At 41.2% G+C, this 27,655-nt stretch overlaps 1 protein-coding gene across 1 annotated transcript in view; it reads right to left on the bottom strand.

The window, feature by feature from the left end:
- Nucleotides 1-535: 535 nt before the first annotated feature.
- MKX (mohawk homeobox) overlaps nt 536-27,655 on the bottom strand; it is a 44,854-nt gene continuing 17,734 nt past the window's right edge. The window contains exons 6-7 of the mRNA XM_030445572.1: nt 865-898; nt 536-759 (exon numbers count right to left, since the gene is read on the bottom strand). Coding sequence (XP_030301432.1) covers nt 573-759; nt 865-898 — 221 coding nt within the window. The 3' untranslated portion in view covers nt 536-572. The remainder of the gene's footprint in view (nt 760-864; nt 899-27,655) is intronic.

Raw genomic sequence — 27,655 nt, 5'->3', positions numbered from 1 at the left:
TTGTCACTTTGACAAAACATACTGTACAATTTTTATAACACTGTTGATTAAAAAAAGACAGAAAATGATGTAACAATTTCATTAAGACTCGTCAGTTTGTACAAGTCAAATAAGCACAACTCTCCAGGGCCTCCAGCAGTAATGTGTTTAGCCCTAGGCTGCTTAAGCCCACTTGGAATAATATACAAAGTTTAAGCATTATGGCATTGTCATTTTGAGGCGTAATACTGTTGTACTATGCCCACGTTATAGCTTATTTTTTGAAAGCAAGGCACTTACTGTAATAGCAATGCAAACATCTTATGCGCACTTTGATTAACATAAAATAAGTTAATGTTTTGATAAAAACAGGGCTTTTATAATTTACATGCCTTTTATAGAAGCAATTGAACACTTCATTTAATACAATGAAAACATCTTGAGTCAGAAGGAAATTTTTTTTTAAACTGACCATACGGTAAGAGGGGGCCTATTTTCCACATTTGCTTCGTATTTGTGAATCTTATTTTGCTGAAAACCAATCCTGTGAGGAAAATGTCTGTTTGACAGGAAAAGGACAAAGGACCCATCTCTTAAAACTGCTGAAGTAATGGCACTTTAACAGTCTTTACTTCTGATATATGTGATGATTTCTGAATGATGCAGCTGGTAGTTCCCTGCAGTTTATCCTTCCCCTGGGCAAGGTTTGTTAGGGCCATAGCTGCGTTGATCTCCTTCCAGTACGTTTCATCTTTGCTGGTTCCTTTTCTGTTAGCTGCACTAGATTCAAGCAACAACAAAAATTTACATGTACAGCTTACATAGCTACATTATGTCAGGAGAACTGTAATAATAATAACTTTGGAAAACTGTGAAGTCCCTTACCTTTCACACTTATTTGGTCCATTCTCCAGAGTTTCTGGAAATAGAAAAAAAAAAAAAGATGTATTTTCTTTTCATAGTTTTTCAAACAAGCAAGTTCATGGAACAGCCATATGGAAAAATAACTCTATACAAATTCTAAAATTGATACCAGATTTCCAAATAAAATCTTTGTTTCAACAGATACAAAGGGCCAGCTTCATGCAAAAATGCTGTGGAGAGGTTCCCGAGACACGACCTAATAGAAATAGGCTTTTGGTGAGGCAGGACCTCACCGAGCCTCACCAGAACCACACTGGCACAACTTTGCTGTACCCTGCCCGGTGCGTTCCACACCAGCCTGTCCAGGCAAAGGTTATCTTGGCAATAGTGAGAATAAAGCTGAATAAAGCTACATTTTGCAGGGTGATAGAGCTGTTTTTTCAAGTTGTAATTGCAAAACATAAAAATAAAATTCAGCTTCATTGCCATTCAGTGAATGCCTTCTTGTATGCACTAAAAATAGGACTTTCACCCATGCACACATGGTGTGTGTGGTTTTTAGTGTGCCCCTTGCCCAGGCTGCACCTCAGTCACAGGGGCAGGCTGAGAAGGGCTCAAGTAACAAGCACACCTGGTTAACAGCCTTAGAAGATGAAACTGAATCACAGGCATAAACTACACTTTCCCATCAAGAGTCATGTTTGTTCATTCATTCAGTCCTCACATTGCAGGGAAGCCAGAAATATTTACCAGGCAAAAATGTGTAAGCTTTATTCAGTGAGCTTGCTCTCCTGACACAGAACACATTATGGAGGAGCAAGGAGCTGATGCCCAGCTGCAACAGGACAGAGGATGAGTCAAACAAAAGCAGCAGCAACAGCCTGAGCACTAATGGCTACAAGACCCAAAAAGCTCCTAAACTCAGCATGAATCTCATAAAGTAATGCATCTCTTTAGGAGGGTAGCTTCTCAACTAAAATCAACCTTATTGCAGGATTTCCATCAGATTATGACTTAAAAGTCTCTCTTTTCTTTAAACAGAGCTTCCACTGGAGCAGGTCTCAAAACCCACTGCAACCCTTGGCAACTCTCCACTTCTGTGTAACTTTGCCTACCACTGCCCATCACTGCCACATTGAACAGCTCAGCCCAACCACACTCCTCAACACTTGGAGGTGACCACTGAACACCACAGTCTCACCACAGAAATGCGGGGAGACCAGCTGTCATTTCAGAGGTCAGATGTTTGCCAAGCTGTTTGATTTAGCAGCCCTCCATCCTTTCGCAAAGCAGCTTTATAAATAAATGTTCACAAGTGACCAAGGTTTGCATATTGTCCAGAACAGCAAATCTTAAATCAGTATCTTTTAAAGTTTCCTAGATAAATGCTTAAAATGTATTCAAGATGGGGAAGTTCAGCCCATGCAGAGAAGAGAGAACCAAAATAAAAAACAAAACATTTGACCCAGAGAGACCCAAAGTCTCCTTCCTCATGCTGTACTTGTCTACAAATATTTTTTCAGCCTTGCTTAATTTTTTTCTTTAATAGAGATGATTTTAAAGACGAGGTTTAGGACTGAACAGGTCAGTAGGCATAGAAATGGAAATGGCAAGTAATAGAGAATGTCATTGCCAGACCAAACCTGGATATAAATATACCTCTCTCAAGCATCTGTCAGTTTCTTTTGCTGTCGGAAAATATTTCCTATGAACAAAAAAATTGCTTGTACAAACTTCTGAGGAAAGTAGGTGTGAATGGTGACACACATTCCAATTCCAGCATTTATTTGAAGGAGTATTTGCAAATATTTTTTACTGGGTTTTAGCCAAGTCTAAAAGAAAGTGGCTTGCCCATGGTGTATAAAAGCAGTACCAAAGCTAAAAAATAAAATCAAGGAGGAAAGAGCTACACGTTCTTTAACTTCACTGAAGATTCATCCTGAATTACAAGTCTTTTTTTCATTCAGTTCAGATTTTATGTTTTTTCAAACAAATAATTTCTGTCAAAGAAACTCAAAACTGTCTTACAATAGAACCATCACTGATAATTTGCAAAGCTCTTGCTAATAACTGCTGTAAAAGCACATTAGTACTATGAAGTCTGATAATTTCAAACCACAGGCCTCTTTTTCCTTTCCAAAAATCCTTTTCTGCTATACCAAACCTCTGACAGCAAATCCCAGTTTGCACTACCATAGCATCCAAGCAACTCACATTTGTCTGAACAGCCCTTAGTGAAGGAAAAAAACATTATCGTAATTTTTTTAGATGGGGATAACCACATTAAGAGTGACAAAGACCATTCCTCATGCTCTTCTAGATATCTTATGGTACTTAGGGACCTGTTTTATCACTATACTTGGTAGAGTTCGGTTAATGGTTGGACTCAATGATCTTAAAGGTCTTCTCCAACCAGAATGATTCTGTTCCATTCTGTGTGATCTTGCTGGTCAAGCCAACTTGATTCAACTTAAAAGGAACTGCAGTGTTCACCATGAACCTTCCATCTAAGTCATTGTATCTTTACCCAGCCCAGTTGTCCAGGCTCCATTCACAAACAACAGAGATATCACCCAAGAAGTGGTTTCAGTCCACCTATTTGACAAGGCAGTCCAGCATCTCTGAGTGTTGCTGCAGAACCACATGGAGAATCCTTCTTCTATGGCCATCTCCCCCCTTGTTTCCTTTGGGCAGCATTAGCATCCATGTGGATATGCTGAGAGATGGATGAGGTGGTGACCATACCTCTCTTTTGGAGATTAAACTGGATGCCTTAATTGCTTAGCTCAGCCTGGAAAAACAGTCTGGCTGTGCCTGGCTCTTCACTGATAAGAGAGGGAAGACAAATGACAAAATTTTATCAAATTAAAAAGAAAAGAAAAAAAAAAAAGAAAAAAAAAGAGTTGAATCCTGTCCAATATTTTTCTTTTTCTACATCTCTTCCAGTCTACCTGCTTTACCCCTGACTACTAATTAAAGCTTTTGATAATTAAAGCTTTTGATATTTGATATATCTGCACAAAAACAGTACAAGCAACATTTTGGTGAGATTGTTTCATGAAGAAATGGCACTGGGACTGGGTAACATCTCTGAAAATGGTGACAGGAGGAACGGAAAAATGATGCAGCATATTGAATCTCTCTGAGTAGCTTCAGCTAAGGATTAATCCCAGAGCCAGTACTGATGGGCAGACCTCACACTTGGTTCATTAGCCCTCTCTCACTACGTGAGAGGCACCACTTCATACAAGATGCCAAGGATGCACCACAGCTGCCCTCTTCAAGCACCTCAGGTGGCAGCCACCTCTGCTCTCTCCTGAAAAAGTGATTTTCTCAACAGTTGGATCAAGGCAGGCTGTCACACAAATTGCAGCCCTGACAGACCTGTCAATGTCTCAAGTGACTCCAGAAAAACCCAATGCTGAGGCTTTATGTTCCACACTGTTCCCAACACTTGCTTGATAGGATGTAGATTGAAGTTTATCAACAACATATTACTGTCCAGCACAAATAAACCCTCTAAAGAGATGACAGTTGTGCTCAATGGTGTATGTATTAATTTAAATGCAATAGGAAGATGCAGTTGAAGATACTTTTTTCTGTCTCAGAAAGCAATGTGCTCCTTGTGACAGGATGTTGGTTGGGCTTTCAGTATATATTAAGATCCTATTAAGTCTATTTAATATTAAACATCAGAAACATCTCTTTTTACAAGCCTGGAAATCACCTAAAGCAGTGGTTTTTGCTCTACAACTGAAAAGTCTTAAACACTATGAAAATGGAAACTCAATCATTTATAATTAGAGATTGTAATTTCTCCCTCACTTTCTGGTACTTTATTCTACTCCCAGCTGCAAGCATCCAGAGCATCAGCTCTTGCCTGGCCAGGAATGTCTCATTCTGTTCTCACCATCTGCCCAAAGAAACCAGCAAGGCAGGATATTTGTTCCCTCTTGTTTGTAATAGGAAGTCACTATAAATCACTTACCAATGGAATCCTGTATACCTTTCCATTGGTATGAGTTTTCAGTATACAGTTTACTGTAGCATGCAGTGCCAGAACTGTAGACACTGGACAATACCAGCTTTGTGATACAGTATGGTATTTTTCAGGACTCACATAATTATTAAAAATATATGTAGCATATATTATTTTTTTTTCACCATGAAATTTCTTCATAAATATTCACTGCTGATCCTGACAGCTCTCTAGCAAGGTAACATTCAGTCCCATTTTAGCAGAGATGGAAATGAGTCCCAGAAGTCCAAAGACAACATGTCTAGGCACTACTCCAACCATTTCAAAACCATTTAAAAGCAGAATTTTCCAGGATTTCTCCTATATTGAAAATGTTTTCTTTTGTTCTTCTGCTATCAGAATGGCCCACCCAAAGAAAATAAACCCCAGTGTTCTTGCAGGCAAACCATCTTTAAACTGGACAATAGCATCACTCACCTCTAATATATTGCCATTAGACCTGACTGTTGTCAAAATAATATACAAATAATTCACAAGAAGACATACATCTAAGTACATACACAGTGGCCTTTTACATACTTCATCCAGTACTAGAGAGGAAAGCCAGAGCTTTCCTGCTCTGCTGCAGCACATATGCCTACTCCAATTTACAGCCTATATGGGCTGTCTGGCTATGTGATGCTTGTGGCATATTCAAGTATTTCAGAACAATTCAGATTCTTACTGTTCGCCAAGTCCAGGCTAATAATTTTTATATACTTGGATGACTTCAGGGGTACACTAAATAATGTTAATTACAGTTTATTTGGATCTAAGATTTCTGATCTAAGAATGTCACGTGTGTGGGGTGAAAAACTGACTTCACCTAAAGGTCCTAATGGGAGTAGCAAAGACCAATCACTTACGCAGGACCAACAAGCATCCACGTTGCTCTCTCACTCAGTGTGATACACAGCTCAACAACTGGCTTAAAACCCTGCTTTTTGTTATCAGGTAACACTGACAAAGCAAAGATGGCTTGAAACCAACAGGGAAAAGAATGTGTGAATGAGGGAACAAGACAGAGGAGAAAGGGTATGGAACATTATGTAGTGGTGAAAAAAATGGACATAGAAGTCAAGACATGGTAGGTCAGTCCCACATAACATCGTATTTCTTGAAGCTACTTAAATATGTACAGATTCCTGATGAATTACATACCTTCTACCCCAGCTCAAGATGGAGAGAAAAAAACACACTATAAAATATTTGTTGGTTCAATAAAAGGTCCTGTATAACTTATCTTCATTTTGAAATTGGCAATGTTATTCAACTGCTTCTCTCACTGCCTCTCCTGAACTTTCTTTTGTTGGTTTTGGAGACAGTCTTAACGTGTTGACCAGCATTTTCAAAACAAGCAAGAAGAGGAAAAAGAAGGGCGAACAGGAAATAAATTTGGGCAGCTGAATGAAAAATGAGGTTTACATGTGTGAATACATTAGTGGTGAGATGAAGTATTTTTGTAGGTCACCCCCTCCACCCCCCTTTCATTCTACTATTTTCCAAACCACTATTCCAGGACATGGATGATTTTCAGATCTCTGCTTCTCCAAGAACAAAACCGAGTTAGCTGGAATTAATATTTCTGTTCTCTTCTGCATTGACATAGCTTCTTTCCTCCCAGAGGCTCCCAAAGTAAAGAACACAACATCACCAACTTTCACCCACATTTGGGGAGGGAAGGTGGATTAGCCCAGGTCACTCAGGGGTGTAAAGGAGGGAAAACTGTAGCTCAAAGCACTAGGCCAGGCCCTTTTACTCATGTAAGAAATGTCATTTAACCTTGGTGCAAAGACTGTAGAATCTTTCAAAAAACCCCAGCACAGCAAACCTCAGCTCCTCTAGCTTGAACTGGAGGAAGAAGTTGACCTTGTCATGCTTACATTTGTAGGGCTGATGATTCTAAACCTGATGTGAATTGACAAATGAGTTTCAGCCAGTGACCCACACTACCAAGGACTTTCTACACAGAAACAGGACTCATACAAGCCAGCACAGAAATTTTTAAAACCCTTTTCCTCTTGCACTGTTCTCCCAGTTTTCCTCACAGATGTCAAATATATTAAGGCTGAATTACAGAGAAGAGCAAACAGGAACGCTCATGCTGAAAGAGACTTCAAACTGCAACCTCCTACAGAAATGTTCCCCAATGTTCCTGGTGGCTGAGCTCCTGCAGTCCCCAGGCCACCTCCAAACAGAACTGCCCATGTCCCTCAGGAAGACGTGCCTGCCCAGAGAAAGTCCTGGACTGGGCAGGTCTGTGTAAAAGTGCCCAGCTGGACTTGGCAGTGCTTGCACAGCAGAGCCTTTTGTCAGAGGGATGGAAGTCCTTGCTGGAGCTTCAGATGACCTGTGGCTGCTGTGGCAAGGCAGTGTGACCTGCAAGTGCTCATGATACCAACTGCAGCTGGTCCCATCTCCAGGGGGTGCCAGATTTCTCCAGACAAAGATTTATTACCATGTCCTTTTGTTGGGTGGGAGGAGGAAAGGTGTCAGAAACTTACAGGAATGAGCTCTGGGCCCAGGCTCTAGAGAAAACTCCTTTTCAGCAAAGTTTTCATTGACGACTGCTCTCTCTTTCTTCCAGGAGGAGGTTATAGTGCAGCTTGTAATGAACTCACCCCCACAACCCTGTTACCTCACTTGTTTGGCTTCACACTGACACCAAGTATAACTGATCTGTCATCAGCTGTTACGTCCTTTCAGATGAACAAACTGAATAATGACAATTTATGTTCACAGTGACTGCTACATTGGATATTTTTCCCTGTTCTCCCAGTGTTTCTTTTCCAGAAACAGCTTTAGCCCTGGTCTGACCTCTTCTATTAACATCCATAAGTTGGGGCTTGCCAATGTTGGAAATATCCCTTTGCCATCACACCTCAGACCAAGGTTTTTCAGGAAAATCTGTCTGGAATTTGCTTCTTGCACCAAAACATCACGTATAAGCTTCAACTGCGAGGGACTGGTACCACCTGAGGTTTTTTTCCTGAATGTCTAGGAACTTGAAGAGTTTTTTTACCTTGTGCAGCCTGGAGTCTACTGAAGCAGAAGTAGGCATCTAATTACATTTTAGTACATGTGATTTTTATAAAATGAGTGTACATGCCCACAGAGACTGAGATGGGTGTACTTTATAAATCATAAAATGAAAATTGAGTTTGCAAGTCTGTATTAACATTTGTATTAATAAGAACACTGAAAGCCCCATATAATAGTAGGCATGTTGCAAATGGTCTTACAGTCCTGGGCTATGCACCTGCAAGTAAGAATTTATGATTTAGCAAACTAGATACAAACCTGGTGTAAATCACTTCATTGTTTGGGCTGTCATGGCTGGCTCTAAATTTCCCCTGACCAGTGACAGTGTGTTCTCCCTGGGGAGACACAGGGCACTGTGCAAGACTTGTTTTCTCAGCCAGACTTTAGTAGAGCTTATAATGGGAGTCAGGGCTGTGTAGTGTTGGAGGCAAGTTGCTAACACACTGACGGTTATTTGGTATTATGTTCTTTCCAAGCTTGCTGCAAAGCTGTCTGAAATCAAATCTTTCTTCATTTAGTTGGCAGGTAATTAATAGTATAATGTTGTCAGATTCCTTGGTGATGGTCTCCCACATACATTTCATAATGGATAAACAAATACCTGGCCCAGGTTTCTTTTTTTGGGTAGTGTCATTTAGAAAGGGATTTACAGTACATGCTGTGCTGACTGGAAGGATGCAGTCGTCAGCTTTCCTATTGTAAACCACTACAGCTTAACAGTGAAAACCAAGTCAGGCAGCAGGGAAACAAAGAGAGAAATAAAGAATGAGGAGAAGGGAGAAGAGGAAGAAAATAGAGGAAATAAAGGAAAGGGTAAGGGGGGATGTTAAAAAAAAAAGAAAAAACGGCAAATGAAGATTCATTAGGAAAAAGAAATGTAAGGGGAAAGTAGGAAGAAAATGCAGCACTGTGTTAATTTTCTGTATTTTTAATATAAAAATATAGTTTTCCCACCCAGGAATCTTGTTGTTGTGCAGGCAGGCACGTTCAGGACTTCACTCTGGACCTAAAAAGTTTAATTGGGAGCTCTTAAAAGCCTAAAATAAGGCTTTAAAAGTAAAAAGCTGAAGTTAAATGCAGCCAGGGTAAGCACTATTACACTCCAACCCAATTGTTTTTCATTAAAAAAGCAGGGTGAAAGGGAAGGTTTCAAAGCCATATTTCAACCCTAGGCTGACACTACAGCAGTAAAATCTGATTTTGTTATGCTAGTTGGCTGTGGGTTTGGGAGCAGACCCTACATATGCGGTGTAATGTTATGATATGAATGCGTGCACACAGGATATTTTCAGAAGTCTTCTGCAGAATTCAGAGAAAAGTGCCCCCAGGTTGCCACAGTCCCGCTCGTGGAAGCCAACTCCTCTCCTGCCCCTGGGAGCCAAGCGGGCTCAGAGATGACATGTGCTACATAAAGATAATTTAAATTACAAGGTGCTGTATATTCAAGCAAGTGGAGGAACTTTTGTGTGAATGCCAGAACTGATTTCCAGGGTGTGTTTAGTCAGCAATGAAGTAAAGAATGGGTAAGTCTGTCAGGGAGAGGAAATTCACTGTTTCTTTCACTCGCCTGTAAGATAAAGAAAAGCCTGACAAATGTGACCTTTTTAAACATAGCTACTTCCATCTGCTGCGTGGGATGTACACAGTTCTTGAATCCAAATACTAACCCCCAGGTACTAGGTTATGTCCCAGACTTACTGTCCTCTGTGCAATCACAAGCATAAAAAATCAAGCAGCTTGTAAGGAAATGCACAAGCACATGCAGGGCTCCAAAAGACAAAGAACCATAAAACTGGCTGTGAGCTGCAGAAGAGCCTTGCAGTAACCCCAGACAAGTGTTGCACAACAGATCCTACAAACCGAGGGACTACATGTAAAATTTTACAATTATTTGTATCTATAAGTAGATACAGATATAGTAATACACATACATATCTGTATCTGCTTCTGCATTATGTGTGCATAAAAACTGGGATGCCTAAGCAGTCTGCTTTGGCACTAAACATATTGTGAGATACAGCAGTACAATCACATGGTATTGTCTGTGGTCACCACCTCCCTGAAGTCACAGAACAGACCTGCACCAGGCTCAGCCCTGGAGGTAAAACAGCTTTCCCTACACAACCTCAAAGCCATGGCACAGCAGCTCTGAGGCTGTTGCAGGAGGGGAGTACAAGAAGATAAAAGATAGTCAGGTGGGTTTAACACCACCAAGTAAACTCTGTTAGTGACTGATAGTCTCTCTCTTGTGCTACAGGTTTGTGTGGGGCTCAACAAGCTGTTCTAAACAAATTTTTCGCAGATGCCATGGTACAGCCCCCAGTCTCTGGACTCTGACCAAGAGCCCAGGCTCTTATCTTTGGAAGTGCTGAGCACTCGCAGGTGCAAGTGAGGTCAACAAGAGCTGTGCTTTGAATGTATTACAAGCCATAGAATCCACAAGGTCTTAGCTACCGAAAATTACTGAAAATTGTAATTGTCTGGTGCCTCAGTCCTCTAGATGGGAAGCCCTTCAGACATCTTACGAAAACAACTTCATTAAAGTTTGCAAAGGACAGATGGAACTTAGGAAATGGCACTGAAGAGTACATCATAAAATTAATTATCCTGTCCTCAGAGATGCTCAGCTGCATTCATGTTAGTGCTTTGCTGGTAGAGAAGCAGCAAAGAGCACCCAGTAAGGATGTGAGATGAGTTTTGAGCTTCTTACTAACTGGGCCAGCTCAAATATGTCAGAAAAGTATCTCTTTTCTCATCTAGACAGAATGTGATGGGAAACCCTTTCTTCAGCATCCTGAGGAATTAAAGGAACCAGTACAGAAAACTGAAGTCACACCCCACCCTGACCATATGCAGAATAACCAGCAGAAAGAGACACTGCTGAGTTAGCCACAGGGGGAATAGTTGCCTGTGGATTATTCTCACCTCCAGTTACATAAAAATATTTTAGTGTTTGATTGCATAATTTTTGAGTCAAATTTTTAGTTCTGCTCCCTTTGCTTTCCCTTGCGAAACTATTGCAGTATTCATGCTCCTGCTCACCTCAACTTGCACTGTTATTATTTCCATTACAGGATTTCTTCCCAAGCCTAAATATTCCTAGACACTTGTGAACAGGCCCTCAGAGATTCTAGTAAACTGGGAGGTATCTCAAGAAAGGCTGTGTTTTCAGTTTCCCTATTCACCAAATATGTGAGACAGTGAAGCAAACCAGGCAAAAAGGGGGGAGGCTCTTGTAACAGAAGAATCTCCTGCCAGAATTATTCAGGAAGATGTACCTGTTTGCCAAGAGGTTTTAGAGAATGAGAAACACCTCCTTCTTATACAAACATCATTTAAAATAGTTTGAGCCCTTGAGCAATGCAATTTCAGTGACTCTGCAAGGAGAACTGTACTTAGAAGAGCTCACAGACTATCCTGGCTATTGTGGAGATTGGTGCAGTGTAATAAATCAGCCAGACTGAGCTTGAATCCACAAGGAACAGCAAAACCTTAACACTGCAGATGCTCACTAATTGAAACTTACAAGGGCCCTACACACCAGAGGCTTTGTGTAAGACATATGAGGCTCCTGCACTCCAAAGGAGCATGTGTGGGAGGTCCTGAAACAGTAGTAGTCCGGTATTTAACATCGCAAAGGCCTTGGATGAGAACAGCTTTGCTGATGGAATTGCTCTTTTGGCAAAACACATGAAACTGTCTGTGATAACAGGAATGGGAGCAAGGATGACTGAACAAATATTTGCACTGAATGCCTTGTCAGGACAGGGGAATTGCTACTGATATGATCTTTACTTTACCCGTTACTGCTTCTGACAGTCTTACAGACTTTGCAGATGTTTATTGGACACTAAATCATTCTTCAAGAATGTTGGCTCCGTTCCCAAACCTGAAGAGTCTGAATGTGGAGGGGTTTGTTATTCAGCACACACTGCTGCTTTTGGAGACAGTGATTTTCAAGAAACCAGCAGGGCAGCATCATTACTGATAACAACTGAATTCAGACTTCTCAGCACTCGGGGCCTCAGACACCGAGGCAGGGTTGAGTAAAAGTACACCACGTAGCAGGGCATTGAGTATCCACGTGGCATAGCACACTGCCTGCTCTGTGACACCAGCCCTAAGCCACATCAGTGGACCTGTATCATAGCAAAGATTGCTGTGGGGAGACAGGGCTTACAAACTTGTTCTGACCTCGACGTTCTGCTTGCAGTTCTTCGTATAGCACAACTGGATGAATTTGGGGGCCTCTGTAAAACTCATTCCATGAGGCTGCAGAGATCAGCTCCTCTAGCTGTAGGACACGCTGCATAACAATGAGGGGTATTCAAACCCTCTGCCATTCCCCCCAGAAAGAGCGATTCGCAAAGATGCAATTGCTGAGCTGTAGAGGAAACTAAGCCACAATATTTCAAGCCAAACAGATTTGCTTTCAAATAGAAAATACCCAAACCACAGGCAAAATGCCCAGGCTGTTTCTCTGAGTGAAGCTGCTGACTTTCCCAGATCACTGCAAACAGTGATCACCTGAAAAAGCAGCGCTGCCCACTGGAAACTATACCTAAATATCAACTACACCAAAACAGTAGTAGTAACAATTGTAGCAGTAACTAGGCATAGTTTTTAAATACCAAGTGATAAAAAGCAATCCGTGTCTTTGTACTAATTACAAATTATTGAAGCACAATGTATTATTACCACAGGGGAAAAAAAAGCATTTTCCAGAACTATTAAGTATATTTCTCCCAATAAGACATGGATTACCTTGACCAGTGCCACCTAAGTCGCAGTAGTGTGTATGATCTATCAGCAGCTAAAGCCAATAGTGTCCTATAAAAGTTAATTGAATGGCTATCAGCCTCCAGCATCAAGGAAGCTACTAACTAAAGAAGCCCCTCATGACATTTCCCCCCAAATAGGGTGACTATCTTTTATTAAAAAATATAAGGTTGTTGTAGAGAAAGGGTGCTTCAAAAATATGTAAGACAGATGCAGAAGGCAATAATGTCGTATTTACTACATATTTGTTTTACATTAGTTCATACATGTTTTCCTGGAAGTTAGAAGATTTTTATTAGGGAATTGTCTCCTACACCAGTTTGCTATATCAGACTTAGAACATACATACAATGTTATGGTAAGCCCATATGGTATTTATGGTTAAATCAACTGACATACTTCAAAAAAATATTAATTTTGAATAATTTGAAAGATCTGTAGATCAGAAACAACTCAGAAACTTTATTGGCATGTATAACTAACCAGTCTTCCCTTCTGTTACCATAAATCAAACCAGAAGTGTGTTATTCACCCAGCAGGGTTTACAATCAGGAGAAACTGTGCTAGATATATATGCATAAAAATATGGAAAATTTATGCATTTATAGAATGTAACTCCTTGCACAGATACAGTTGGAAATCATTATGGACTTTTTGCTCAAGAAGCAAACAAATTACCTTAATCTCAGAGTAACTCATGCTTTTGTAATTCACTTATGTGTCTTCTGTGAGCTGCTTACATTCTTCCCTAAGAGCAAGGAGTACCTGCAACAATCATGTTTTTATAAAGATAGCCTTGTGTCCTCATCTCTCTTTTAAGTAATCAGATCCTGAATTTCCACTTCTATAGAGAAGAGCAATGAGATAGTAAGCCATAGTTCCCAACATAAACAACATTTATATTTTTTAAGGAGCAACTATGGTGGAGAAACTGAGAACCTTTCATCCCTCCAACACAATCCAACTCTAGGCTTTGAGCCTTTGGATGTTGGTGAGAGGAGGATTCTGGGCAGCCATGCAAGCCAGTCAGCTACTGCAGAAAGGCTTTAAGCTCTATGAACTTAAATGTTGAGTATTCTCTAATGATCTTGCTGCTATTATTAGTAGTAGTTCTGTTTCCATTTTTAAAACAGTAAGAGCTTTTTCTTTCATTTTGCAAGAATTTTTACTTTTGCCTGTGAGCCAAGCCCTTCCTGTAGAGTGACAGCCTATACATCAGTTTGTGAAGCTGCTGGAGACCTGCACGGAAGCAGCAAATCCCCTGTGCAGACAATGCCTGCTCTACTCACCACTGTCCTTCTGCAGCAGTGGGCAAACACACTGTTCACCACCACCAAACCTTCTATTTGAGGATACAGGTTCCTCAGGGCATGCAAAGCACTCACATATGCTGGCTGCCACCAGCTGTTTTACTCCAGATGAACAAACTAGCAAGGTGTTGGCAAAGCCATCCCTGGGAGCACTCCTGAGGGTGGCTCACTCACATACACCAACAACCCTGAATGCAACTCTAGGTTAAAGATGTCTTTTTGAAAATACCACTTCTTTGGTAACTACTATCTCAGGTAGAAGCATCTTGATGGCTACTCAACGCACTCTGAAGGCTGCTGACCACCCAGAGCCCCCCACCTGCAGCAACTCTCTCCTCCTCCTCTTGCAACTCGAACACAGCCAGCTGCCCTAAGCTGTTGTATCGCAAAGCAAGTCCTGCCCAATGATCCTAAGCTCTGCAATTAGTGCCTCCTTGGCACCCTCGGAACACTCAGAGGTCTGCTCCATGGGCTTAGATGACACCTGCAACATTTATCTTTACAAGCCTTGTGAATTTTTGTGGTAAAGGAGAAATCCCAGAATAAGAATTTGGACACCGATACTACCAGCATCTGTACCCTTAGTCTCCAAGGAGAGCTGTCCAGTGGAAACAACAAAGTTGTCTAAAATCCCTGGCATCATGGGCTTTTCCAGATGATCTTGGTATAACAATAAAAGCAGCATCACTCAGCCAGGCTTGGGAGAGCCCTCTCTTGCTTGTTATCTAAAATCTGCATTTTGGTACAAAGTGTAGCAAAATATAGGAATGTGTGGGCATATCTACTGTTTGCAATCTCAAGTAAAATACCTTCTCAGTCATATCATCCTCATTTCTATCATCTTCCTCCTCTTCCTCCTCCTACCCATTTCCAACTGCATCCTCATTTTTCATTTGCTGCAATGATACCAGAAAAAAAAATCACAGGGTGTTAGGGGTTGAAAGGGACCTTGAGAGATCATCAAGTCCAACCCACCTGCCAGAGCTGGACCACTCATTGTAGGTCACAGAAACATGTCAAGGTGGGTTTTGAATGTCTCCAGGGAAGGAGACCCCACAACCTCACTGGGCAGCCTCTTCCAGTCTTCTGTCACCCAGCTGAAGTAAGAAGAGGTTTCTGCTGCTCGTCATTTGTAAATCACCCAAGAGCTGCTGGGATGGTACCTGGCTTGCAATGTCAAAGCCATACTGTAACACCCCATGAAATACAAGGTGCTCTGTAAGTTTGGCTGCTAGCATCAAACTGTTGTCAAGGTAAGGATTTGTTAGAAACATTTAAATGATAATCACTGCCCCCCCCATCCCCAAGGCATATTGGGAAATATGACTTAGGAATAAAGGGCACAAGGGCTTTAGGAAAGGTTCCCCTGGCCACAAAGCTGTTGACAGATGTCCTGCTCCTGAATTTGGTACATAAGCTGGTTTATACACAGCACTTGCAACAACAACAAAAAAATCTTTCAAAGAAGTGCCTTGAAATGGAGATACTGGCAATGGACGAGACTCACTTGCTGTAATTACTGAAAGACAAATATCTGAGCGAGACTCCTATTTGACTACTGTCCAAAGCCTCCCTGAGACTCCAAATGCTGTGGCCTTTAAAATCAAACAGCAAAATGTGTTCTGTTCTGACCATTTGTAATGTAAAAACAGAATATTAGCATATTAAAACTAAGGTTTAAATCGTACTCCTGTTATAAACAGAAGCATCACTTTTTCAAGAATTATAAAAGTCTCTAGATATACAGCAGTATAAAATCTACCTAAATGCTACGTCTACTTGCACAGCAAAATAAAAGAAGGCATTTACATTTTAATGAAACAGTAGAAAATTTTATCTGACTATATAATGAAGATTCAGATGAGTTTACAGCTTCTTTCTCTGTTCTGTTTCTCATATATACATGCAAGAAACATTCCTTTATAAAACATTCTGATTTTCTAAGCAGCAGAAAAGATGCCTTCCTTTGGGCAACTGCACACTTTTCATTTAATTTGACAAAAAAAAAAATAAATTAATGCAGCAAATTTCCAATCAACACTTGTTAATTTGAAACACTGAAAATTTTTCCATATTGAAAGAGACTGGAAAGAGATTGCTCTGAAGAAATGCTCATTTTCAAGGTCATAACAGTGCTGGCAAAGTTTAAAAAGGTTATGGTCCAACTTGCTTGTGTTCAGCTGTGTTTACTTAGTCTCAATTTGACAAAAGTCTGCCTCTGATTATACATAGCAGTCATCTGCCCACAAATAAATAGATATTACACAAACGTTTGGAGGGAATGACATTTGGCTACCATTATTTTTGGAATAATTTACTCTGCATCCTGAACTTAAAACACCAAAATGATTCATAATGTTTTTTGGACCCAAGTATTTCCATTTAATAAGTAAATCGACCTCTGTGACCTTTGTGGACTTTACATTGTACACGTTAGTGGCTTAAAAAAAAAAAAAAGCAATTCTATTGTTAAATATTCTGTACACTTGGTAAAGGTGGATTTATACATAATTGAGACCAAAGCCAGTGCCATGTGGTGCACTCACTGGAGCAGGTCAGAGCCCAGAGCCTGCACTGCAAAAGGGTCAGGGTACTGCTGAAGAGGGGGCTCCAACTCAGCTCTACAGACATCCCAGCCCATCAGAACCTACAAGCCAACACATACTGCTAAGCTCTCCTTGGAGCATCCACCTGCAGAGTTAAACCAACACTAGCAGAAAACCTAATGGCAGTGCTGAAATACAAATGCAGTTTTTGTTTCAAATGAACCTATTTCAGATGTAAAGTTAATAGTTTTCTGCCATTACTTGTATGAGGAAAAAATAATACTTATTGTTCATGCTCCTGGATGCCAAACTGAATTTTTGCCTTATCTGAGGTAGGTAGTTGCTTCATGACATTTATAAAACAGCTTGTATCTTAAAGCAGACCTGCAGTATTTCTCTGATGTGTATAGAGATTCTGTCCAGTTAAAGACATTAATTTGTGTAAGGCATTTTGTTTTATAAATAATCCAAGAAAAAGGTAAAAACTTCTGAAAAACTTACAGTCCCTACTCTCATTCCTTCCCCTTTTCTAATTCTCTCCCCTTTAAGCCACAGCCAGCTTCTCAACATAATTAACCTCAAACACTGCTTCCACATCAAGCACTGGAAGCATCGAGGGCAATTCAAAATCCGTGAGGGATACTGTTACTGCTGTACATTTAAAGTAGATGGTGTTTCCAGAGTATGGTGATAGATGGAAGAATAAAACCTAGACCAGACAGACGGTCTGATAGATTTGTTTCTGTAAAGTTAGCATGCTTTCAAAAATGTCTTTTCAATTAGAATACTAAAATTAAGAAAGCCTCTGATGCAATAGGAACCATATGTGTTTGACATATCCAGCTTCTCTATCTTTGACATCTAAGTATGCAGTTTAAAGAAAATTAAGACATTTGTTTACAAAGAACTAGTTTATATGTTTACAAGACTAAGCTGAATGTTTTTAGATGGAACAATTATATACTAGTAAATTCCCCTCATTTTGCCTAGTTTCAGGAAGGAATATTACTGTGAAGAAGGAATGTGTTTCTGATGGGGGCAGCTGGAGGTACAGAAAACACGTTTCTGTCACAGGGAACAAATACAGCTAATTCCTTCTTTACAGGCTGTTCTCTTACAGAGGCTGAGTGTTAGGAGCTCGTTACACTATGATGTAAAACCCCATTCATGCAGAAGTGTGCTAACAATCATGACCCAAAGAAGAGTTAATTCAGATGGAATCCAGGAAAATGAGGCAGCACAGAAACCTCATCAGCAGTCCAATCACATGACAAAATGTGAGGCATCTCCAAAGCCACTGCCTGCCAGAAAAAGAAAGGCTGCTGCAAGGAAAATACTTTCACAGCTTGATATCTGGGTCCTGTGACTGCTATCCAAACAAGGAGTAAAAGTGGTACTATATAATGTGGCAGGGTAAACAGAACCACCCACTCGTCATCACCAATCATGTTTTTAATTCAGATAAGTTCTGTTTCTCTAAAAAATTATAGGGGGAAAAAGAAACAAAACCTTTTGTTGAACTTGAAAATTATATGTACAATCTGATCTGGCATGACATATTGTAGGTTCGTATATATCAAGAACTATACAGGAATGCCTGATTTGCCATGAAGGATCAGACTATTCGTCCATCCCAAGTGATGTCTCTGCTATGCTACTGACTGATACCCATCTCAGAGAAGCACAGAGATGTTACCCTCAGCTAACTTTGCAATAGTTTAAGAGGAGTTTCTGCCTTCAAACAGGAGATCTAATCTGCAAAATTTACAGAAAGAAGTAGACCTGGGGTAAGTTCAAACTTTGAGGATTGCAGAGTCAGAGAAGCTTCCGCACTTGTACAAACTGTCTTACAGTAGCCTGAAAACTTAGTTACAGTTTTCAAAACAGGTTTTGGTGTGGGGACAGATTTCACCAGAGTCTGGGTTGGGTATGCTTAAGCCAAAGCATGAAAACTCTTCTACACTTTTGTGTCCAGTTTATCCATTGATTGTGGAAGTACCAAGAAAATGGGAAAGTAATAACATCACCCCTCATACAAATACCCCCTCACCACCACCACTGCCACCACCCAAACGAGAGTATTTCCCAGCCTCGGACTAAGCATTCGGTTTTTTTCCCTGGGTTGTGAGGAACAGTTTGGATTGATTTGATTTGCTTTCTATTCTAAGCAATGTCTAGAAGTGTGTTTGCTCTCAGCTTGTGTAACATGGAAAAAAATGCCAAGACATAATAATTAGATTCAAAGATGCCTTCCAAGAAGACTGGCAATATCTCAAATGCTTATCTATCCTTGTTTGTCAAACACTTAGGAAAGGAAAATGTAATTCTCGGTCCAAATTTCTCATTTTGGACTGTGAAAGATGCTACTGTATCCTATGCTCTCTAATGTATTCTGTGGCCTTCCCCTGTTAGGCTCCAGATTCCTACCAGTACTACCTTCCCCTCCAGTGCTTCTCCCCCTCCTCTTCTTTTTCACCTTGTTTTCAGTTCTGCATTTGCCTTTCCCCATCCTCTTCCAACACTCTCGTCTATCTCCAATCTTCCAAAAATTTCTGTTCTTTATTTTCCCACCTGTGTTTATTTCCTGATTTTCCTTTTCATTCTCTATCATTTATTCAATCTTTTGCCTCCTAGAATTAAAACGATACTCCAGCCATAAACTACCTGAAAAGCAAAGTACACCTTTTAAGTCCATTATCAGTGCTAAAGAGATGGAAAGTGTATCAAAAATTGGTTAATGACTATTCCAGTCACTGCTCCGGACAAACAAGTGTAGCTTCCACTGACAGCTGGAAGAGTTCAGAGCCTGAGTCAAGTTATTCCCCATTGCTACCAGTCACTGTCTGGTGTGAGAGTCCTGCTATAGCAATCTGTCCCCACACCAGGGCATGGAGAGACAGACAGAATTTCTTGCAGTGGCCACAGTGTTTTGGTGATGAGAAAAACAACTCAGTTAATACAAGCCCCTTTTTCACTCTTAACTGAAATTGTACTTAAAGTAAGTTAAAACTTTGTTGAAACTTAATAGACTAAGGAAGAAGACTGTATAAATATAGAGATAGTTATGCACTGCTTCATCCCCTATGTTATCCTGGATCTTTCAGAAAATCCCAAACACTGCAAGAAAAGTTCCTTGTATGGGATGCACAGTGTAATTAATATCACAGCTAATGAAAGCCTCTGTCTTGGCTTCAAGTGAAGTGGTTTAACATCCTGTGAAAGGCCAGAATTATACCATAGATGCAATTAAGTCAAGAGGATAAAAGAGAAAGAAACACTGCTTCCCTGAACTTCTTGATATCTGCCCATCTAAGCAGAAAATGTTTGCTCTCCAGGATGAAACAAGCTCATAAAAACATGCACTAGCAATCATCTTTATGGCCAAAGCTGCTGTGGAAATACTGGGGAATGCTTTTGCTTTTCATGGTCAATGTATCAGCCCTGCAACACCCCCAGTCAAAAGCCCAGCTCACTCCTCCAGTTGGTGCTGCCTGGGGCAAGCTAGAGCTGCCTACGCATGGCCCAATCCAACTCACACACTTAATCTCTCAAAATTTTCTCTGTTTTCTTTGTCTCACTCTTTTTATATTGCTTCTGGTGGTTTTGTGTGTGTGTTTTTGCTGCTGCTTGCTTCCCACCCTCACCGCACTCCAACTGCTTGCTGGGCAGGCACAGCCATTCCATGTAAGGAATGTGGGGAAGAGAAGCATTCCTTGATTTTTCTGTGCACAGTAACTTGCACGACATTTGATCATACACAGAGATTAAGTCATTCATGAACAGGGCCCAAAGGGAGGAACAACTCCAGAAAAACAACCTTCCTTGCTGGTAGCGCAGAGTCCAGGACTCCGCAGTCATTGCTGCCACACTCACAGTTCGCAGCCGATCTGGCAAAGCAAGGAATCCAACTGCAGGCTCTGTGGTTTAAATGAAATGTATCTACAGCAGCTTGGATCAATGTTTAAAAATGTTCCATGTTATTTTAGTCCAAGGACAAGCTTTTAAAATTAAAAGAAAACTTTGGCTTTAATTATAAATTAAAAGTGAAAGTTGTTTAAAAAGAATGTATATTCTGAGAATAACAGTAATAGAAGTGATTTAAAATTTTAAAATCATGCTTCTCTCCCCCATATGTGACAAGTCTCCTTGCAAATATTTAAAACAAATGTTTGAAAGTGATTAATTTGAGGACAATACTTCGGGTGCTTCTGCCTTGCTGTCATGGATCTTTGGCATAGCTTGCCTTTTTCCTACATTTATGTTTTCAGGCTGAAATAAGTGTCGGATTTTGATGCACATTGCAATGGCCAAAAAAGAACCACAACTGTAACTTTCACCTCCTTTCCCCCTAAATTTTGTTACTACATATGTGTGATGCAGCAAATGTCACCACTCTAAACCCAAAGGGTTGCTGTTTTAGATCAGCCACGAGCAATGTGATCCCAAAGTGGTTAGGTGCCACAATGGAGAAGCTGCTGCTCTTGGGATAATTTTCAGCAACAATTGCCCATCTGAAAATCATTAGTGCATAGCAGTGGATTTTCCACATGTTCATGTGCTGGACAAGCAGGTTGCCCTTGAAGTATGGTTCCCTGGAGGGAGAAGGAAAACCCAGAGAAAAGTATCCTATTGTCAGATCACGGTTTCGCTAGAGCCAGACAAAAATATGGTCAAGCATTCACTTGGCTGTTCTGCTGGCAAAACTATAGGGTACTGAAATGGAGACAACTAATGAAGAAGGCAAGGAATGAGGCTCAGGAAGAAGATCTTAAAGGAGTACAGGTATTTTTTTCTTTAAAAAAAATCAGAAACAGGGCAGACTGCAAATTCCATGACTTTCGGATTACTGACCTTTATTTTTATAAGGTCAAAAAGGTTTAGAAGGGGTAATCTTTTCCCAGTAGAGTATCTCATCTTTTAATTCATCTGTGTTTGAAGCACCAGAAAGAAAGTACTGAAGGAACTGAAATAAGAAAGGGTGTGAATATAACTAGGTAGTTATTTGATATTTAATGCCCCATTAATCGATAATTTGGCTTGGAGGAAAAAAGTTGGCAAAAGGGAATGGAATTCTTTAGCTCCTTGTTATACTTAAGAAAAACTCCCAAAGGGCTTCACTTAAACAAAGAACTTTAGTTTTCCACTGGAAAGACAAAAAGAAAATCTTGGTCTAGCATGTCTTGCCACATGCTTTAACTACACAGTAAAAGAGTATGTGCTTGGATCCCAGGCACATTTCAAAAGTGTAGTATTTATTAGATGCTCTGTTGCCAAGTTCCACTATTATCATTTTATTATAACTAAGGTATATTTTTACTAACTAAATTATATTTAGATCTTTAGTTTAAGCAGCTGAAGGTCTTGGAGTGTCACGTACAGATGACATACAATATATCACAGGAATTTGTTGATTTTCTCCCTCCTCCTCTCCTCTACCCAGTATCTGTAATCTCAAGGCATTTGACTTTCCTAAACCCATAATCCAGCTGTAAAGATGTGCAGGGGCTGAGAAGCAAAGTCCTCAGATGGAGAAGAGCTCACCAAAGACAAAGGTGAGTCCCATTTTCAGATGACCCAATGCATGCAAGTCCCTTGCACCCCAGCAGTGCAAATCCCATTCTCCCCATTTCCTCTTTCAGACACCCGACTCCAACCTCCCTCTGCTGCCCTGGGCCCAGCTCACCCAGACCCAGTTTTTTGCTGAGACCTCCTGTTCCCAGATGGGGCCACAGGCTGTTTTTTGTATGTAGTAGGTATTGCATGGTAGGATGCAGGCTCTCCAAGAGTGCAAGACCAAGAGTGGGCAAGACCAAGTGGCTCATGCTGAGTTTGTCCCAGTAAAACCATGACCCACATTCCCCATTACAGGATTTTTGGTCCCATGGGGAGTGTGGGGCTGCTGCCAGGACACTTTAGGGATGAGGCAGAGAAAGGATGTGATCATGAGGCAGGAGAGGAGTCTGGTGGGCTCACATCAGGCCAGATGTTGTTGCTGCTGCTGTGTGCAGGGAAGGGGTGTCTCCAAGAAGACAAAGGCTGCTTTTGAAATTAGAGAGCAAAGATTCAGGGATATGAATCTGAGAGCTGAATAAGGTACAGAGGACTGAGAACTACTAACAACCTTTTCTCTATGTAGGTCCACAATAAGTGTAACAAACACAAACTAAAGCTTAGGTGCACTTGTAGCCAAGAGCAACTATTGCCCCTCACACTGTCATTACACAAGGAGTGAAAACAGCAGGAATGCTGGGAGACAGCACTAAAAGGGAAAAAAAAAGGCTGAAAAACATGTCTGCCATTTTTATTAATTTAAAATTTTTAAGCAAGCATTTATTTTCTTTGGTTTAGCCAGCAAAAAAGGCCTTTTCAAAAAGCAAAGGATCACTGGGATCAATACCTGCAGATCAGCCTCACCTTCTCTGCTGATGTCTGTGAGTAGGATTTTGGGATTTGCTGAGGTATGGGATATGAACGGGAGATATCTCATAATTTGTGAGTAATACAGTTAGGAGCCTCTTTTCTTCTGTTCACTGCCCTGGTTAACTACTGCACAGGTCTGAGCTGGAGGCATAAGCACTGCAAAGAAGCACAGCAGCAGGCTTGAATTCCACAGATATCATTGCCATAATAGAGCACTGAGGAAATATATGTATGTGCATGTATGTATTTGAAAGATTGCATGGTTTACAAATACCACTGCAGTCTTCAGAGATGGCCAGAGCAGGAGAGCTTTTTTTTGTGTTCTCCCTTCTTCAACAAGCGTCTCTAAACATCCAGTACTACTGAGATCCAATTCTGGGAAGCCCAGAACTACTATAATTCTGATATTGCATACAGGGAAGCACCTCAGGCATCACCCAGCACCCACACTCCCCCCTGTCCAGGCTGCTGACACCAGCCTTAGTGCCTACACTGGGTTCTTACTGACACTGCTTTTAGTGCTGGAACAGGCAAAACAGTGGTACAACCACACAGAGTTTTCTCTGATAAAGGCACAAACGCTGCTGTCTGCTGGGGGAAGCTCCTATTTGAAGACAAACTGGATTAGTGATGCAGTAATCAACAGCTACATCAGCTAAACAGCAGGAGAGGAAGAAAAGCAGGACAATGAACTTTGGTGTGTCCCTGTAATGGGCAATTCATCACCTCTTCTGTGCAAAGCTGTCATAAATAGCAGATCTGTTATTTGCATACCAGCTCCAGGATCGTCGAGCAGCCGCCTGTCCAGGCTCTCCACAGTTTAGCCCACAGCAGGACAAAGCCAGATTCTGTTCCCAGAGCAGGGACCCAGTATGAAAGTCTCCCTGAAGTCAACGGGTAAGACAAACTCTCCGGCACACCAAGATCTCATTAAAACTGCCCGCAGTGTCCAGCCCACAAAGTACATCTAGTGCAAGAAGAGCAATCCTGCTGCTGTTTTGCAATGCATTACAAAATACCTTGGCTAGCAGAAAGAATTTGAGGCAATTTGCTCCTGAAGAGCCAGGTCATGAAGAGCCTTCATTTTTCCAGCAAACTGGATTTAAGTTGACAAATAGCAAGTGAGAAAAGAGAGAAGAAAAAAAAAGAAAGAAAGAAAAAAAAAAAAAAAAAAAAAAAAAGTCTGACAAAGTAAAGGGGAGATGGAGAAACCGAAAACTGACAACATTTAACTTGATCTTCAAGGGTGTAAATCTGTCAGTACCCACAAATGACCACGAGGCCATATGCCAGTTTTCACTCTGAGATACCGTAACTAAGACATTTGGCTGGTACCTCACACTGGAAAGAAAGTTTTTACATTTAGAAATGTAAAACATTGTAACATTTAAGGAATTTTGGCTACAGCTCACTAGCCAGCCTTCCCCCAGCTTCAGCTAAGGGATTATTTTGAATGTTGCTTTGCTTTTCATGCATCTGTTGCCTGAATCAATGTGGAGGCATGAGGGAGGGACTGAAAATTGGCCCTAGAAATAGCTGTATATTTTAGTGTCATAACTGAGAGTCTTGGCAGTCCCGGTTAACTTGAAATGTCAGTGCCATACCAAACTATCTGGTCATCATAACCTCAACTTCTGGACATCAGTGAAAGAACAGAGATAGAGCCTCCAACATCAGGTTTCAAGGCCACTGAAATAAAGGAAAACAAATTTCACGGCTTGCTGGAATTTCGCTTTACCTATTTTAGTGCATTTCTTTTCAGCTGTTCCAGCTCTAGCTGTTTATCTGATCTTTTTGTTTGAATTGTTTTTACTTTTTTCCAGATTTTCTACAAGGAAGTTTACTTCCCCAATTTACTTTCTTACTTCACACTCCAGCTCCTTGTTTGGTACCTCACATAAAACTCCCCTGTATTAGACAAGCCTTCTGTGTGCTTTGACTGATAGGACACATTTCTCCTTTAACAGAATTAAAGTGGCTAACTGATGCCAGTTTAATGCCACAAAGTGTAAAAGACCTGAAGTAGACTTCAGTAATGACCAACAATTTCTAGATCTACCTGTTATATCTCATACCCATTTTTTAAAGTTTGTAATGAAGTGACTGAAACAAAACATAATCCAACTCTGCTTTTCAGCTTCTGGATAATCAGAAATTAGAAACCGAACTTTAGAGATGAAGGGACATTTTCCCAGAACAGGTGTTTTTATAAGCACTCCCCTTCCTCCACCAAGATGGCAAAAATCTCATAAAGAAACAATAGCCATAAGTTCCCCACATTTTCCAAATACAATCAGAGTTTTCCAAGTAGCCAAGTATAAACTCATCCCCAGTCTAGTGCTAGTCCATGTAGAAGTTCCAGGTTCCCCCTTCAATCCACTTCTCATATTGTGCCAAAACCCTCCCGAAAGATTCTGTGAATACACACGGAAGATCAGAAGTCTGGTCTCGCTAAACTGCTTTCATCATTATGTTTCTGGTATTCACATTATGAACAAATGACCTAAAAAAAATTCAGTTAAACACATAAAGGAGTTTTTTTAAGTTACAGAATGACTTTCAAAAACCACAAACCTACAAAAGGAAATAGGATTTGCTGGATCAGACACGATTACTAGTCTATCTGGTTAGGCACGTTCATTGTGTAGCTTTTTAGAAAAGAAAATTAAAATGGGAGGAAGTTATGGCAAATGAAACTAATTTTGCAGTTCAATATGGAAACAGTTTTGAAGATATTTTAGGAAAAATCCAATCAAAAATTCCACTCAAAGGAAAACAATCTGGTCTTTTTATTTCCCTATTATTTCATGTTATGGTCAATAGATAAATTCTACTGTTCACACCAATGTGAGTACAATTTCTTACACTAGCTGGGAATGATCAAACCCTGCTGTGGAGCAAGACTCGGCAGGGTTTCAAGCACTGCCACCCACATCAAAATATTGCCATGGTATGAAAAATGCATGTAAGAAAATGCAGAAAACCTCAGAACATTTTATTTATACCTACATGACTGAATACAAACAAGCTGCTTTACACTAGTCTTGACACAGGCATAGAATATTTCAAACACCAGGACTACTCAGAAGCTCACAGTTTTATCCAGCAGTCATCAGTCTCCAAATTTACAAGCCTAACTCAGATGGTTATTACTGGGATGTACCTGCTTAAATCCCTTCCACAGATGGGAGAATGAACACTGCCCATGCCAAGTTTCAGTCTGGATTGAATTTTTACAGCTGGGTCATAAATTTGCGAATTAAAAGGGTTCTAATGGAAACACAGACACAGCCCTAACTACAGCAACATGAACAGCAGCACTGTAACACTGCATGGGGGACAGTCTGCACCATAAACAGAATCTACCAGGACACTACCTGAAGTCATATTATTTCTCCCCAGCAGTGGAAGGAGGCTGGGACATGCATGAACCTCATGCCAGGTATGAAGTTTCAATTCAGACATTTTTCCAGAGAGAAGTGAAATTTTTATGGGCTTGCTATTCCTTTAATTTTACTTGCTATTCCTTTAATTTTACTGCCCCAAAATGTGAAAAGTCCAGCTCTCATTCCTCCTCCTGCCACAGCCCCATCCCACCTGCCCTGACTGCACCCCAAACCCTCCCGGTCACACCTTGCTGCATCTAAGTTAGTGTATTCATAAGAGACACCAAAGGCAGCTGTTACTCAAGAAGGAAATTACAGATTTCACACGTAAAAGTAACTCCCTGTTTGTAGTCCCTGCTGTCTCTCTCTCTCCACACAGGCTGATGGTTGGGTGCAGGGGCAGAGCCCACTGCTGACCCAGGTGAGCCCTGAGGGGCAGAACAGGCACAAAGTGGCACTGGAGCCTGTGGCAGCTGTGCTCCTGACCTAGCACTGAGGAGATCTGCATTCAAAAGCACTTTCTAATCAGTGGTATATGAAGTTAAGTGTGTGATTTCAAAGCCACTCCTGATGTGGTGACAGCACACACCTCTGCATTTCTGTCTTTGCAAACACTATTCCCCCCTCCCCCCCCCCCCCCCCTTTCTCTCTTTCACATTTCAAATCGTGCCATATTTTTCAGCGTTCATCGGCACACCGTTCCTCTTTGGCACAAACAGCCGATAACTGCATTTTTCTGCCAAGCTTCCCAGGTAGGGGAGAGACCAGCCCTCCACTCCCTGGTGGCCCCAGCAGCATATCAGGTGAAAGCCTCAGCAGCCACCTTCCCCCGTGTGTGTCTAAGCAGCGCAGGGCACGCAGGCTCCGGGGACAGCACACGGGATGCAAAACCACGGTCCTGCCCGATGCAGCACCCCTGTATCCCCACCTCACCTGCTGCACTGGGGCTGCAGCACCTGGGGCTTCTGCTGCTCCTCTCACGCTAGTGCATTCCCCTGTTATCCCACCTCATTATCTCTTCCCAAACCCCCTCTGCCCTCCTCCTTTGAGCACTGATTACTTCTGCAATGTATGCTGCTGCTCCCCATGGCTGCAGCCAGACGCTGATTGCAAGGCTGAGGATCCCCCCGACTCAGTGCAAAAGCCAGGCCAGCTGACCCGCTGTGGGGCAGCCAGGAAGCCTGATGTTTCTGGTGTAAGAGAACTGCACATAAATTTGGCTACTGGGGAAAATCCTGCTCAGGCATGGAAGTGGAATCACATCCATTTCACTAAATCGGTTTTCCCAAGCTGTAGTTTCACACACTCTTT

Source organism: Calypte anna, chromosome 2 (assembly GCF_003957555.1).
Source record: "Calypte anna isolate BGI_N300 chromosome 2, bCalAnn1_v1.p, whole genome shotgun sequence".
Classification (NCBI taxonomy): domain Eukaryota; kingdom Metazoa; phylum Chordata; class Aves; order Apodiformes; family Trochilidae; genus Calypte; species Calypte anna.
The sequence above is the reverse complement of the archived record's forward strand: the minus strand, read 5'-3'. Positions and strand labels throughout refer to the sequence as shown.